Consider the following 16,926-nt stretch of genomic DNA (forward strand, 5'->3'; position numbering starts at 1 on the left):
GACCTGGGTCATCCTGAGCCTTAAGTATTGGGGCGCCTACGGTGAAGCCACGCATACACGTGCTTCTGTACGCCACGTGGAAGCTATTTATACATACTTATATTGGTGGCAGGTGAAATGCAGTATATTTGATAATACATATAAAGTTGTACATGTGAGAAAGAAAAAGAACTTGTACATATATGGAAACTTAGATCCTGAATACCGCTTAATTTTATATAATGCATATAAACCATGAAGTGAAAAATTGTGTTCCCCCAAGTGCAACAAAATGTACAAGACAAAATCTCAAACCAATAATTTCTGCACTGGAGTATATACAAAAAACAGACAGCAAAAGAAAGAAGAAGGAAAACAAGAATAAATCGGTGTACATGAATAAACAAGAAACTAGTAATCAAAAAAAGGTAGAAATATGTTATTCTTATCAAACAAGATAAAAAATATGTGTATATGTAAGAACATATATCTACTAAATATTTAATGCAATTTTGTTTTTGTTTTAAATGCCAGTAAATTATAATGCCTTTTATGAACAATGTTAAGTACATTGTTTAATTCTGGTTATTACAAAAATAGTTTTACATCAAATGTATCAATTTATGCATCAATTTATTTTTGTTAGTTATCCTTAATCATCACTCCACTGAGAAAACATACTTATGCTTTTCTAATAATGTATAAACTGGCATTCGCTTATGTTCTTTTTTATTATGGTGTATGTTGATAAACCTTCCAGCAAATATATGAACAGGCAAAAGCAGTGTGTAATTACAGACATTCCTTCTTGTTTTTAAACTTTAGCAACTGTCATGACCACTTATTTGCCTTCAATAGTAAAAAAAGAACTCTTTATTAATCAAGGCTTAGTATCCTCATTCTGCATATACCATGCCTACCATTCTGACCTGTCAAATGCAGAAACAGTAATGAGTTATCCTTAGCATATCATGATTCTTCATCAAACAGCTACATTACCGTTACATGTTTTCTACTCTTGTTATTCTTTGTGGTAAAGCACAAGAATTCCCAAAGTTTCAGCACAGTGAAGGGATGTGAAAATCAGACAAGGTATTTTGGTACTGAAAAGCAGCATTTACTGGATAGTATTACAGTATTGTATTTTTTTTCTAACTACCTTTTCTTGGAAAAATGTCTGCTTCACACTCTTCTCTATTAAGTCACAGATTTTATGAAGAGGAAGTGTTGAAGAGAAGCTTTTATAAGTTGCAGATGTATCTCAAAGTCCTAATATTATCACATTTTATACAAATTATTAAATCTGCGTCTCAACCTATACAGATCAATAAAGACAAACAGCGGATCAAATGACTAAGAAACAAAACATTCCAGTGATATGGCATCTCTTCCACAAAATCACCACCTGTAGCACTAAATCACTAGTTTTGCCATCACCTACTTGCACTGCTCAAAAATAAAAAGAAGCTTAGAATAAAACCAGAACAAGAAAGTTATCGGAACAAACCAAAATTACATCAAGGTATTTCTATACTAAGTACGGATAAGCAAATGGATATGAAGTTAAACGCTATAATAAAATGTAAGAATTTCAATGCAGAGAGAAAAAGAAAAAAAATTATAAATAAAATATAATAATATAATATAAATATATAATGCCTTGGCCAGGATAGGACGTGATTTTGAATGTATCCTAGCTTAGAGTTAGTAGAGTAACTGTTAGGATTGAAGAAGATTGTTGTTTCTTATGAACGGGTCGTGAGGACACCTGGATATAGTAGATCGAGAACATTCTTATGAATGATAGTCTGACTTATATTGTTGACTTGTAGAATATATTATGAATTTAGATACATTTGACTTCATGAAACAAATTGCTAGGGATTTAGGTTAAGGAGTTGTAAGAATAAGTATCTACCTGAAGGTCCCCAATCAGTTGTGTATGGCTAAATGTGGACCCAGTTGAGCACTAAGCTAGAGTATCTAATACGTCGATGATGCAAGAAGTGCAAGGTCAGAAACAATTAGTACATCCGCTGATTCTCTATAGGGCTGGGGAAGTTGATGTGATTTCTTGCAACATTTAGGGCCTGTCAATTGTATAAAGTTCAGATTCTCTGGCTGTATTTTGGTAGAGTGACCCAGTATTGTCTAATATAACGATACAAAATTTGTAAGGAACTAGTGTATACAATCTAGTGATATGTCTACCCTCCTCGAGCACCAGAATGTGTAACATTTCTGAATACAGCAGAAAAGGAGTGGACAAGACATTTGTGATGTTAATATTGGTATTGACCGATAACTTGGAAAATGATTTTTGATAAGGGTAGTATACTTGATTGTGATTAATTTGTTCCTATAATATTTTTTTACAACGAATTTTTGGTCTCCCCTAACCCCAAAGGTGTGTAATGAGCACAAGGGATGTGAAGTTAGAATGACCCAAAAATTCGTCTTGAAACCACCCTGTATATACCTCACTTGGTCTTTATGCATATGCATTACTCATATATACCTCAGTTTTTTTGTCTGTAGCTATGTAAGATAGAAGTACTTAATTATTTTATAGACACTTTATTTTAATAGTTTTATATAAAGTTCATATATTTCTATATTATCTTTTTTATTAAGATTGGGAAATTGTAAAGTATAATAGTCTACCCTACAAAGTACTGTTTTTTTTTTGTTTACCACACCATACATTTTCTTTATTTAAAGGGTCAATAGTACCGTTAAATTAAGGTTGTATAATTGATATTTTGATTAAGAAAACCATGTGTACTATCTTTGTTATTGAATAAATTCATTTAAGTTCTGAAAATTATGCATGTATAGGTTAAGAAGAACTATATGTTTGTACTATATGTGATCTGAGTAGACTTTAAATTTTGAAATATATACAGTACTAAAGCCTGATACTGTTGCTATAACCATAGAGAGAGAGAGAGAAAGAGATCAGAGAAGAGTGCCATACAACAGCCTGAAAGTCTTTTAGATTATCATGAAATATCCGAGGTAAGAAAGAATGTTCAACTGTAATTATATAATTAATAAAGTCATAAGATACTATATATTTGATTTATAGAACAAAAGGAAAGTAAATATTGGAGATCAAACTAGAAATTAGAGATAAATAGTATGTCTTCACAGCTGGAGGCTGGCACCTGGCACTGAACAACATCCAGATGTGTCTCTCTCATTATTATTAAGAATTTAAAACCCATTCAAAGCGTAAGTGTTCTGAACATTTATAATTGTATACTATTGAAATGATGTTTAGTCAAAAATTACTAGAATGTGCATACAATTACTCAGATCATGTATAATAACATAAATGCTATACGTAATTTGTTTGTTTGCAAGATATATTTTGTTCTTTTAAGAAATGACTTATTTAGATTTATAACATTATATTGTTTTATCATTCCTAAACTAGAATATTGTTTCTTTTCTAGGAATGGGTTTATTCTTTGGTTTATTATGTAGTTTATTTTTTTGTTTATTCTTTTGTTTAGTTTTTTTGTTTATATTTTAGTTTTTTATGGTTTTTCTGAAGATTGGGATTTATTGGTTCCTGGTGCTGTGCACAATAATAGGAAAGAAACTATCTCTTGGGAGCCCAGGAGATGGATGAAAAGAAAAGAAGACAGCTGAGAAGACCAACTAGTGACAAGTTGGAGTAGCTGAATATTTTGGTAAATGTATGTTTATATTATTGTAAAAGTGTAATGATTTATGATTCATAATGTTAACTAAAATTTGTAAGCTTATTAAGTGTTTTGTTATTACCCCTTCTCTCAGTTACCTCTAAGGTTGAAATTAGATCATAATACCCTGTATGATTAATCCTCTTTTATGGTGTGGGTTCTAAAGGTAAATTTTGGAGAAACCACACCTAGGAAATAACAGATAGTGCCCATCTAGATGAAATAATTGAGTGGTTCTCAGAGGGGGCACGATATATGTCTTGTATAAAAAAAACAAAAAAAACAGCCATATTAGTAATGAATCCAATTAGTATGATTATCAGAACTAGGAAAAGAGTATATAAAACACAATTTTTTTATGAGAAAAGCCTGTAAATTGGCACAATAAGCAAGAAGTGAATTATATAACTGCCCATCACACATAAGAAGACTGTAGCTCAAATTAATAAAGGTACAATTAAAAATATTTATCCTCATATGTTAAATGAAGCATAGCAAACTTTCCATAAGAATAGGTAGGAAGCAACACTAAACTAAGGTTGCATTAATATATTTGCTATCTAATTTGGTACACAGCCACATTGATAATAATAAAAGTAAATCTTAGTAATAAATATTACTTGGAATATCACTCAGTTCAGACAGAATTGATAATGAAAGATAATATCATACATAATAATAACATTAACAGTAAATAATAATGATAATAATAACAATAATTCAAGTAGTAATAATTATAATAACTATAATAATAATATCCACATAAAAACAATAGTAATAATGATAATTACCAATAGTAATTAGTTTCATGAAATTCCTTTTTATAACTTCTCTTAACAAAATGTGGTTCAATTTGTTTATAATAATTTTTTTGTGATAATTAGATAAACAGACTATAAAGGTGAAAATTCTTTACAAAATGACAAACAAAATACTCAGTGTTATCAGTGTTGAGCTGGGTGATACTAGATTTAAACGTCAGGTCCTTTCATTAACCATTCATGCACTCAAAGATTCTTCCAATGTCTTAATCAGAGATAATAAATCCATACACTATGAAAGCATGAATAACTGCTTAAGACCCAATGCATGTTTATATTTCTTTCTTATGAAAAATACTTCAACTTTAAAAAATTTCAGGTATTGACATCAGTCAAATTTATTGCAATTTATGGTAGACAACTTTCAGCTCTATCAAAAAGAATTAATTTGTTCCTTACCGTTTATTCACTGTCTACACGTGGCCACAATACATTCATCATAGCCTATAATTAAGCGAGATCCAAATCTTCTATGACTATAAAAACTGGAAAACTAAACTGTTTCCATACAAGAGAAGTTCACACTTATCTTTGCTTAATTTTGGCAGACTATCTTTTGAAGCAGAAAGCACAACCTTTAAAAATCTGCCAAACTCACAACTTGCTCTAGCATTTAACATGTAAATTTCACCTATACACTTCACAAAGAATTATACCTAAGATATGCCCTATCAGACAGACAATGTATCATCTGATCTCATCATAAGACATGAGCTTCCCATCTGAAGGGGTATAATCTAACTGGGACACTTCGGATTCCTTGTCCAAGTGACAAAAAGGGTCATTCTCTTCTTGCGCATCCTCTCTGCTTTGTTCTGCAGGACTTGAATCATGGGCGCTGTGTACACTGTCATCATTCTCCTCCTCGTGATTTTCGTATTCGTTCACCAGCGTGTCCATGAATTCAGACAGAGTATCACCCTGTTTGGCTCCACACTTGCGCAGTTTTTTGTAGGTTCTTTTCCCAAGTGGCTTCTTGTAGAGTCCTGATACAATCATGTACTCTTTACTTTGGTGAGGCACTGCACCATGATTCATCTGGAAGGTGGATGTACATGTTAAAACTGATTTATAAGTATAGGCAAACTTTAAAAAAAAATAATAATAAGAGAGAAAAAAAAAAAAAGAAGAAGAAGAAGAAGAAGAAGAAGAAGAAGAAGAAGAAGAAGAAGAAGAAGAAGAAGAAGACGAAGAAGAAGAAAGAAGGAAAGAAAATAGATATAATGTATAAGAGGCATGCTAGCATGCAAGCTTTACTCTATTGCCAATATATCCAGATTATCAGTATAGCTGAAGCTGAGGGCAAGCATTATATGTATACCTGTTCTCCATAAGTGACAATAAAAGAAAAAGCAGAAAAAAAGAAATACAATATACATAAGAGCATCTTTGTTGCTTACTATCACCATGACAGAAAGCAGCAAAGATGTCTATCCAGGATACCCAAATGACTCTGTTGCATACCCAGATAAAAGATGGGTACAGGGAAGGTAGCTTATGAAGTAAGTATTTGGTCTGAACAGGTAGCTAACAACTCTGATGATGAGAACTTTTTGGCATTTGATGATTATGATTAACACTTTTTTTTCATGATATACATTGTAGAAACCCTTTAAATTTGCATCCCTTCCCCCTTACTTGATATATAATAATCTTCAATATTGTACTGTAATGTATTCTTACTAGTGGATGAGCACTAGTTACATTTATTTCTGAGTTGCAATATTAAATTTAAATCTACAGATAGATCATGCTTTCCTTCTTGTTCCAACTTATTGAAAAAAAAAAAAATTCTATGGATTTTACATCATCCTTTTCTCTAAGTCACCCAAAAACAAAATCAATGTCATATATTTATATGTACCCATTCTTTTAATTCAACACCAGCTGTCATGGTACACAACTAGAAGACACACATACTAAAGAAGTTAAAACTAATATCAATACCTGGTACTGGCAAAGAAGTTGTAGTGGTCGAACCAAAACATCATAAATTGACCAATTTTGCTCAAGAGTGGCCAGGGCAATGGCAGCTGTCTCAACTGTTGAGAGTGCATCCTCGGTGGGCTGCGTGCGGATGACATACTCGCTGGTGTACTTCCCAGTCAGTCTTACCTAGAAATATGAGGAAGGAAGGGAAATATAAATATCAAATGAATAAGCACATAAAAATAGGAATGAAACTAAGGATTCCTAAAAATAAAGATTCTGTCTCGACCTTCAACATCATCCTCTAAATTATCATTATTATGAATAGAATGAAATCTACATATAATAATCCCCCCCCCCCCCATCTTAACCCAATGCCGCCAGGGAAAATCAATAAAAAATGGGGAAAATGCTGTGCTCATGTTCTATATTTTTGGGAAATGTCTCTGCACATAGATGGCTCTGCTAGAGCTTAGCCACAAAGGAGTCAATTAGTAGAACTTGTGACTTTACGTGATTTGAATTGGCGGAAAAACCATATTTTTTACTTGTGCTATGAATATCGATGGTGTTATTTGTATTATAAACATTATAATTACTATAATGTTATAAACAATAGTAACAACAAAATAAGATAACATATAATATTTTTGTAAATCAAAGAGCAGGGTAAACGGGCGAGACAGGCAGTACTCGTCACTGGCTCATTGGTGACTTAGTAGAAGTGTTGCCATCTATGTGTAAAAACAATCACACAAGTGCTTACAGTGGGCATAGCACGTACATACACATCATGCCTGTTGGCATTGGGTTAAATCAAAGTTATGGTAACCCAATTGGCATGTATGGCATGAATACATGCCTTACCCACTGTAATATAAGTTCATTTATCATATTTAAACATAGATGGCACTACAAGTGCTTAGTCACCAAGGAGTCTTTCTTTGGTATGGTTTCACTGTCTGTAATGTTACCAAGCTTTTAATAACACTTTAATAACCATAATAATAAGAATAATGACAGTATCAATATCAAAAGTATTAGAAAGAAAAACACGTTTTCCTGCAATTTTGAAGAATGGGGATATCAGGATCAGTCACCTTGGCTTACTGATACACTCCTTGCTGGCTGAGCGCAAGTGGAGCCATCTGTATATAACAAAATTCACAAAATAACTACAAGGGACAGTACATAAATCTGCAGTGATTGGGTTAATGAGGTAGTAAAAATATTGCTCAGAAAGAATATGTAGACTTGCTGCTCCTATTATACTAAGTGAGAAGACAGAACACACAAAAAATAAACTGAAATATGCAATGACCACTACCAAGCTGGTATTCCAGTTTATGGAGATAGTATCCAGGGCCTTATTGGATTTGGAAGCACAAAAGACCAACAATAATATTATTTACGTATCACAAGTGGTTAAAGAACCTAGTCACACTAAAAAAGCATTGAAGATCTATTAATTGTAGAGTTTAAAGTACTATGATCCAGCATTTTTCTTCTAGAACTTCTAGACTGTTGTAACATGAAGCCATAAAGTATTATGGAATAACTTTTTCTGACTAATGAATATGGACTATTACCGAACATACTTTTATTTCAAATTTTATTACTCATTTAATCAATTTGGTCTAAGAAACATGTGACAAGTAATAAACAAGACAACTCTAGATACTGATAACTCAGTGCACATAAATACCCCTACACATGAATTTATATGATCCATGAGCAAAAGAATTACCCCTTAAATGGCAGAGGAAGTGGGAAATGCCACAGAAAGTTCTTTTCAATTTTTGAAATATATCTGTATGCATCTTAACCCAATGCCGACGGGTCGGAAAACAGCTCTGGAGCTGTTGTTCCGGGGGAAAAAAAGCAAACGGCTGGTTCTCTCGCCGGGACAGGTGCTCAACTTGGCCTACCTGTGTCACCATCCCACCGAAGTTTTTGCGCGCTCAGGCGACTGGTTTGCGTATAACCGCAACCTCCGTTTTTTTCACTCTAGAAACATGTGAAAGTTTGCAGACTTACTGTAGCCATATAATATGTCATATGAAGGATTTTATTGTCTCATACTGTAGTACATACTCCATTTTAGGAGCGTTTGACCAATGTGAGTGTGTAAAGTCAATAGTTTGTTTTGGCGAGCAATGGTATGACATATTTTTTTTTTTTTTCAAATATTAAAAAATATATATATCTATATATGTACAAATATATACATATATACAAATTAGTGTTTTCTGGCATGGAATGCCTGAAAACATGGCATCGGACATGGGGAAATGTCGCAGCTGGAACACATGACTCTGGTCTCCTTCCTGCGTCAGTCGGTGCTCGAGCAGAACGCACATCTCTGCCACCTCCGGAAAGGAGTGTCTACTGGCATGTGCGCCTGCTGGGGATCCTCCTCAGATTGGTTCTGAGGAGGGTTACACCAGAAGGAGCCAGGTTGGCCACTTGTAAATGCAAGAAAAAAGGACGTGATATTGTCACGTGACAGGTCACATGAGGTACGCGTCGGAAATGGCGTGAAAGTCACATAGCAAGACATCACTGTCTGTCGCTCTCTCTCTCTCTCTCTCTCTCTCTCTCTCTCTCTCTCTCTCTCTCTCTCTCTCTCTCTCTCTCTCTCTCTCTCTCTCTCTCTCTCTCTCTCTCTTTCTCTCTCACACACACACACACATACACATGCACACACATGCAAACACAGTGGGGATGAGTGTCATGGCGGTCTCTCTCACACACACACACACGCAGGTGTACACACGCGCACACGCACACATATACACACATGTACACAAGCATAGTGGAGATGAGCATCATGGCACAAACTTCCCAATACACACGTCAATCAAACAACGAAAAACATGTGGAAACTTTTGTAAAATTCACACATGCATTTTCACTCACAATTACTACATTACACACACACTCTCAAAGATGCACGCACAGATTTCCCAATACAAACGACCGAGAAAGACACAAACACACAGCAGACAAAACAAATGTGCAATGAAAAAATGTGTAAAATTTAATACAATTAACGCACGCACTTTCACAGGTAAAATTACCGACTTACACACACACACACACACACACACAATTACGCGCACATATTTCCACAGATACACACAAAAACACAAGCCGACAAACACAAACACGACAAAGAACAGATACATACATCAATATATGTACACATATAGTTGCACAAACATAATTACCAATATAAAGACCTGTATACATACAAACTAGCTCGAAAACAGTCATTCATACAGCCATACAGCAATCACCGGACGGGTCTGCACAGGGTACACGTATACACATGACCAGTTGTTAAGGGGTTAACTAAAAAGATTAATCAGAATGTACCCAAGTTTCTGAAATTACAATTTAAACATTTTAAACTATCAAAGCAACTACCTATACAGCATTCCACTAAGGATACACTTCTAGAAACAACAAATGTGAATATACAAACACAAATACACATACATAAGAACATCTTCACATATATATACTAAAAACAATTTCAATAAAAGAGCACTTCGCTCTAACATCCAATATACACAAATATGTTTATGAACAAAAAATAGGTACATAGATGAAATTATTAGATCTTTTAGCTGACTGAAAGTCAAAGGAAACTTGTATTATGAATTTAACATGTTGGGCAATATAAGGTTTGGGGTTGATAAGAGCATGACAATATGTTACTAGAGTTAAAAGTATGGAGGAGGTAGATTTTTTAATAAATAATATGAAAAAGGTAAAGGTACAAACTGAAACCCAATCAACATTATGTCCTTAAACTATGTCATACCTCCAATTTCCTTAAAATCGATACTTTTATCTTACCTGCTTCAGTGAATGCAGCTGGTGACAATTATGGAACATTGATTTAGCCTGCTGCCACGTCCCATCGATGATAATTATGTTGTACGGGGACTGGTTCTTCCCGACAGGAGGCAGTTCTTCAAGGCTCATAGCGTCTTCTCCTGGATACATCAAAATTGAATTCTCACTTGTCAAAATGTCTGTTAGCTGTGGATACCTTGGGGATAGATTAAAAAGAAAAAAAAAAAAAAAGAAAGAAAAAATATTTAGCACATTTCTGATTAAAGATAATAATAGCTAGAAGTAGTTAATGTGAAGTACTACTTATATTAACACTCACTCTCACTCTTACAGATACATATACAAAGAAACTCAAAGAAAGAAAAAACAAAATATTAAAAAGTTTACAGAGCAATATACCTTGTCAATGAGAACCTCTTTCCCTTGACTTGCATATAGGCTCCGTTGGGAAGAGCCGCCTGCAGCATTGGGGCAGTGCGAAGGCATCGCTTTTCCTCGTGTGGGTGCTGGAGTATCACAACTCGGCATGATGTCTCCACTATCTGTTTGTCAAGACTCTGGCACCAGCACACAGCCACAGGTCGACTGCAAAGAAGGTGTTTTATTCTTATACGTATTATTCTATGGTTTTAATTGTATCTACTCATATGCTGTTATATTTCTTTTGAAAATAATAATAATAATGTACAGGTCTATATTGCAATGGCATTTTAACATCAGACAACTGAAAATTAACATAAACATCTAATGTGACCTCATATTGCCAAAAGGGCCTGATATTAAAATTAGAAATTATTTGTTTCACTCAAGTAATAATCAACTAATTCTTATCATACAATGACTATTTCTCCTGCAAAACTACACTTATTAAGGGAAGAGACCAATGAATAATAGGGAAATAATATGAATTATCAAAATAATAAATACCCTGTTGAATCCTTAAATCATTCTTTGAAAAGAGATAAACTGATTCAGACATTTAAATCTTAAATTACTAATATGATGATATAAATGCTGCTTACTAGTGAAAGATGATTATTAACCCATTTGCGACAGGCATGTCACGTATCCGTGCCATGCCCACTGTGAGTTTACTTGTTTAATTGTTTTTAAACATAGATGGCTACACTTGTACTAAATCACCAATGAGCCAATGATGAGTACTGCCTGTCTCGCCCATTTACCCTTTTCTTTAATTTATGAAAATATTTTACTTTATCTTATTTTGCTATTACTATTGTTTATAACATTATAGTAATTATAATGTTTATAATAAAAATAATACCATCAATATTCATAGTACTAGTAAAAAAAAAAAAAATCCCACCAATTCAAGGAAAGGAGAAATCAGGTAAGGCAGAGCCATCTATGTGTAGAGACATTTCACAAAAAGTAAAAAAAATGAGCACAGCATTTTCCCAATTTTTTGTTCATCTTCCCCGTCACGAATGGGTTAATTATAGAACCTCATCAAGTGATGCCACAGCCTGTGGGATTTACAAATGGGTTAAGGTATCTATACAATCAATATTTGGAGCATGGCAGACTCTAATATACATAGACACTTACAGTACAGAGAGAATACCAACATACTGAAAGGTACACATTATAGAAATGAAATGATTAGGCCATAAAGAAACTGGAGAATTCTACATGAAGGTAAATATATCATGCACAGTATAAGTTTGGTATAGGCCTAAGACTATGAATTTAGCTTGTAATTTCTCTTGCGATAGCAATTCTGCAATATGGAAAAACCTGGGTAACGAGTAAAGTCAGCACTTGAAATGATTGCCAAGACGCAAATTTTATATGACCTTTTGCAATGTCTAGGCTTAGGCCTATTGGTCGCGACTATCCAATTCACCTTTAATTATATTACTCTGCCTTCCTGTCATCTTTAAAGGTCTAAAAACACAAGCTTCATGGCCAGTTCTTTGTCGTTCGCACAAAGTTTAGGGTAGTGTTGCAGACTGCAGTTGAAGTCACACACCAGCATCTGTTACAATGAGGTCGTTTTTCCCGTCGTCCGATCTCGATATGCACCAGGTCCGCCAGAAGGGACAACTCTGTCTCCTCGTCTTCCATTCTTGGCTTCGGCTGAGTTCTCGGGGGCCTCAGCGGGGAGCAACATGAACTCAACGGCGCTGCAATCTTTTTCACGAAGTCTCACCTCAAAGTCGGTCGGCCAGTCAGCTGTGTCTTGCTTAGAACAAAATAAAACTCAGACGATCCCCTCACTTTCGAAGATTTCACCAATTGTAACCAAGTATTTTGCGTAATCTGAAATCTGATTGGCTAAATTTCCATCACGTTGTCCTTCCCGAGTTCCTCGATTTTCATTGGTCGACAAATGTTTACAACCGGGCGTGCTGGCCAATCAAAAACGTTCCCGCGAGAACTCACATTATCATCTTACTTCTCTGGATTCCATCGAATCACAAACCAGTACCAAATCCAAACTTAAATCTAATTGGTGAAAGATTTTCCGCCCTCGCCTTTCCGGCTAACTCGATTCTCATTGGTCGACAAATGTTTACAATCGATCGCCCCGGCCAATCAGAGGCGTTCCCGCGAAAAGTTACCGCGCTCGAACAGCTGAGAGAGACAAGAAGGTGGACGATCGCGCTGAGGAGGGAAAGGCCGCCGGGGAGGAGAGCTCGCTTTTTATCGCTTTTTCTTGGTGCTTTTCGGACTGACGGGACTCGGGAATCATGGAGGAGGAGTGCACAATAGGTGAGTTGACGGATATATGGGGGTTTTAGGAAGAGAAAAGGGGTGGGTTGCACAATAAATTTGTTTTTGTCAAAAGTTTTGTTGTTGACCTAACTTGATCGAGATTTTGAGTTTCAGGAAAACGGATCATGAAGCGAAAAAAAAAAAAAAAATGATGAAAACAACGTTACGGAAAAATATAAGAATAAAGGAAGCAAGCGTTTCATAAAATAGCAAGTATATAGAAATAAGACTCCAAGAAAAACAAAACAACAAAAACAAAACAAAAGGAAATTAAAAGACTCGCACAAGTAGAAAAAAAAAAAAAAAATACGTAACGAATCTCTTGCCTTTTAGGATATTGACCTTTTTCCCCCTCCTTCAAATATACTTCAAAGAGCAGATCAACTTATTTTCTGAAATAACGAAAATTCAAGTGATATTTTGCACATGGAATTTACATCCAAGTCCGATGTTCTGATAAAAAAAATTACTAAAATGCGTATGTTTAAAATCGTGTTCGTGTGTAATTATGTTCAAAGATTCGTTAGAAAGAATAATGATTAAAGAAAAAAATATCGTAGATTGAAAATGATGTTTTGATTGGATTCACTGAGTGTGAAATCCAACTGCATTGTTATCATGAGGTCTCTAACTCTTATTTCAATGAATGTTGCAAATTCTGTCAAATAACCATCATTTTCTTCCGTTTTCTGTGTACATAAATTACATGAAAGTATTAAAAGTCTACCTTCTTACAATATTTGATTATTTTTAATGCACGTCCTTGTAGTTATAGAGTGGAATTCACGTTTAAAGAATCCCCATGTGGGTTTTCAGAATGAGGGCTTTTTTCTCATAATTAGATAGGTTTGTTCTGTCAAAATCTACCTTGATATACTGTGAACCATGATAGATCACCTGCAACCTGAGGATGAACATATCTGCATTGTTAAGGGTTTATTGGGGTGTTTATATGATGTGCATTGCAAAGGTTGGCAAATGTCCACTTTGTATGTTCTGATAACAAAATGCTTGGATAATTATATTTGATTAATTGCTTAGGAGGTCCGCAGGCTGTTTCTTGCGAGAACATGGTGGTGTTTTTGGGGGGTTTTGCTGTAGTGTTGACAGGCAGGACGTCTGTACTAATTGGCATGGGGTCAGAGGTGGATGTATGGATGTCTTGTGAAAATTTTCCATTGCAATTTGCATAGATGTCTCCTGTTGATTTGTTTACAGTTTACTTGTCATCTTGAGATAATGCAAGATTTGACAGCATGTTTGGTCCACGTTATTGTAAGATATTTCAGTCCTCTTTGGTGTAGGGCTTTTGCATTTAAGGACAAATATGCCATGTGTTCATTTAGAGAATTATTTGTTCTTTTCATGTTTATGAAAATGGAATATTTTGCTAGTACCTGTCCAAGTCTTTCAATACAAGCCCCCTAAAATATAGTCATGGAGCTTTAGCAGAATGTCCATTATGTTAAAAACACTTTAGGAAATTGGACTGAGTGAGGACCTGGTATGGGCTTTACTGTCAAATAGAATTTTAAGAATTTGGAAAAAGATCGGACCTGAATGATTTTGAAACTGGTGACTCGCCAGTCAATAATCCCAATTTGTGTATATTTTTTATTTATATCTCTTTTATTTATTTATTTATTTATTTTTTAATTGGGCAAGTTCTTAGGAAATTCAAGTAAATGGTTAGGACAAGGCAGAGCTATATAAGATCTTAATCTTTTCTACAAAATTTCTAATCACTGAGCTATATTTGTTTCATAGAGTGGTTGAAAACTTCAAGCATGGATGAATTTTTGAGAAAGGAAGTTTCTGAGAAATGCTTACTAGGAGGTTACATCTGTGTTATGTCAGTTGAATGTTAGGGTATATACTCATTAACTTTCTAGCTTTTTGTGAATTCATTGAGCATTTTTTATTTATTTATCTTTTTACTTATTATTCATTACTATTCTTTTGCATTGAGAAAATAATATATCCTGGATGTAATTGTCTTTTTTGTGTCGGTTATTTTCTTTATAACTTCTTATACTGTGTAAGAATGTTGGGACTCCTGCTCTTTCTTATATTTGTGTATATGATGGAGGGATTAATATCTAATCATTTTCTCTTTTTATGAAGCTGGTCTGAGGTGTGTCCTGGTTACTTTTACCAAAGGTTTAAGATACCTGGTGAAATTACGTGCTCATATTGTTCTTTGTTCCAAAGTCTTTTGAGATTCCGTATTGTTATTTTTTTCCACTAATTTAAGCCCAGTAAGTATTTATTCTGAATATCCTCATCTTTCCTTTCAGTGGGTGAGGTGGGCAAGAAGGAGTTTGGGAGCCCACCCTTAAAGAAGCTAAAGCAGAGTGAGTATGAACTATATGCTTGTCTCATTATTTAGGATTTAAAAATTCTTTGATGGACTTGTACGCATCAAAATTAATGTTTCAGCTGAAAGTTATGATCATATGCTAACTAGATTTTCACCAATTGGTTTACATTCATTAATGCTTGCTTAATTCTTAGGTCGTCTGCCTTTTGCACCTCTGGATTCCAAGACCCCACAGAAGAATTCAAGCCCTAACAATCAGAAGAAACGAAAACTGTCAGGATCTGAACTCTCTCAGAACTCGCCCAAGACTCCTCGCAGTGAAAACAACTCAATGAGCGAAACCCCAGTGTCAGAGAGGATATTGCAAACACCAAAGTCAGTTGGAAGTGCCACCAAAGACAAGTCAAAGCAAGGGGTGACTCCCACTGAATCGACTAAAAAGAGGGGGAGAGGAAGACCTCCAAAGAGTGAAAAGGAAAAAGAAGAGAGCAAGAAAGCAAAGCAAGCAAGGTAAGATGAAACTGTTATAGCATTTTGATTTATGTGAATGTTATATGTGTGTTTAGAGGCTCTAGTAAAATTTATATTCTTAATTTTTTATCTGTATCTTTATATCTCTGTCTCCCCCACCCTTGAGTCCCTCTTATACACATTGTTGTCTCTCCAGCTGCCAAATGACCTCCGATGATGAAGTGAGTTCCAGTGTGGATGACGACATTGACGTACCTGAAGCGAAGAAGAAACCGGTCGATAAAACGAGGAAGCTATTGTCTGCCTTCATGAACAAGGAGCCAACCCAGCAAGCAGAGGTCACCACCTCCACAGATGACGTGGACAAGGATGAAGTGGAACAGGACGACAAGGAGAACAAAGAATGTAGCAGTGAGGAGGAGAGTGGGAGAGGGGAGATGGAGATATCCTCAAAGGATGACAGTCCTGAAGAAGAGGTTGCCGAGAGTGGAGCTGATGCAGCTAACAAAGAGGAGGAAAAACCTGTGGAAAATGCACCAAAAGATGATAGTGCAAATGAGGAAGAGAGTAAAAAGAGCAGCAAGAAAACCTCACCATTAATTAATATGCTCAAAGCAAAGAAAACTAGCAGTGATGCAAAGAAGGCGAAGGCTGTTCAGGAAAAGGCAGTGGAAGGAAAATCAGGGAAAGAGGAAAAGGTAGAGGATAAATTGGAAAAACAAGATAAGATGAAGAAGAAACCAGTGAGAGTCAAGAAAGAAAGTAAACCAAAAATGATCAAAGCAGAAGGGAAGAAGGGAAAAACAGAAGGAAAGAAGGAAAAGTTAGGAGGGAAGAAGAAAGGAAAGGTAGCAGAGAAGTTAGAAAAGAAAGAAACTAAAGAAAAGCAGACTAAAGATAAGAAAGAAACTGAAGAAAAGCAGACTAAAGATAAGAAAGAAACTGAAGAAAAGCAGACTAAAGATAAGAAAGAAACTGAAGAAAAGCAGACTAAAGATAAGAAAGAAACTGAAGAAAAGCAGACTAAAGATAAGAAAGAAACTGAAGAAAAGCAGACTAAAGATAAGAAAGAAACTGTAGAAAAGCAGACTAA

The 16,926-nt window shown here is 35.0% G+C and overlaps 3 protein-coding genes across 4 annotated transcripts in view; 1 reads left to right on the plus strand and 2 right to left on the minus strand.

Annotated features, from left to right (window-relative positions):
• Positions 1-1,685, minus strand: part of LOC125039714 (major facilitator superfamily domain-containing protein 6-like) — a 20,410-nt gene extending 18,725 nt beyond the window's left edge. Inside the window, exon 1 of the mRNA XM_047633938.1 lies at positions 4-1,685. The gene's annotated coding sequence lies outside the window, so the exon portion shown is untranslated. The remainder of the gene's footprint in view (positions 1-3) is intronic.
• Positions 1,686-4,223: 2,538 nt separating this feature from the next.
• LOC125039720 (tRNA-uridine aminocarboxypropyltransferase 2-like) lies at positions 4,224-12,520 on the minus strand. 2 transcript variants are annotated; one of them, XM_047633947.1, is made up of 5 exons: positions 12,297-12,520; positions 10,703-10,888; positions 10,304-10,499; positions 6,458-6,625; positions 4,224-5,548 (listed from the first exon to the last, which is right to left on the minus strand). In XM_047633947.1, exons 1-5 carry the CDS (start codon positions 12,389-12,391, stop codon positions 5,198-5,200), a joined length of 996 nt encoding a protein of 331 aa, XP_047489903.1. In that variant the 5' UTR covers positions 12,392-12,520; the 3' UTR covers positions 4,224-5,197. The 2 variants fall into 2 exon arrangements, with proteins under 2 accessions (XP_047489903.1, XP_047489904.1); XM_047633948.1 differs by having other exon boundaries at positions 12,171-12,302.
• Positions 12,521-14,829: 2,309 nt separating this feature from the next.
• Positions 14,830-16,926, plus strand: LOC125039356 (uncharacterized protein DDB_G0286299-like). Its single transcript, XM_047633195.1, has 5 exons — positions 14,830-14,905; positions 15,340-15,396; positions 15,557-15,770; positions 16,030-16,595; positions 16,922-16,926. Exons 1-5 carry the CDS (start codon positions 14,830-14,832, stop codon positions 16,924-16,926), a joined length of 918 nt encoding a protein of 305 aa, XP_047489151.1.

Source organism: Penaeus chinensis, chromosome 27 (assembly GCF_019202785.1).
Source record: "Penaeus chinensis breed Huanghai No. 1 chromosome 27, ASM1920278v2, whole genome shotgun sequence".
NCBI classification, from domain to species: Eukaryota; Metazoa; Arthropoda; class Malacostraca; order Decapoda; family Penaeidae; genus Penaeus; species Penaeus chinensis.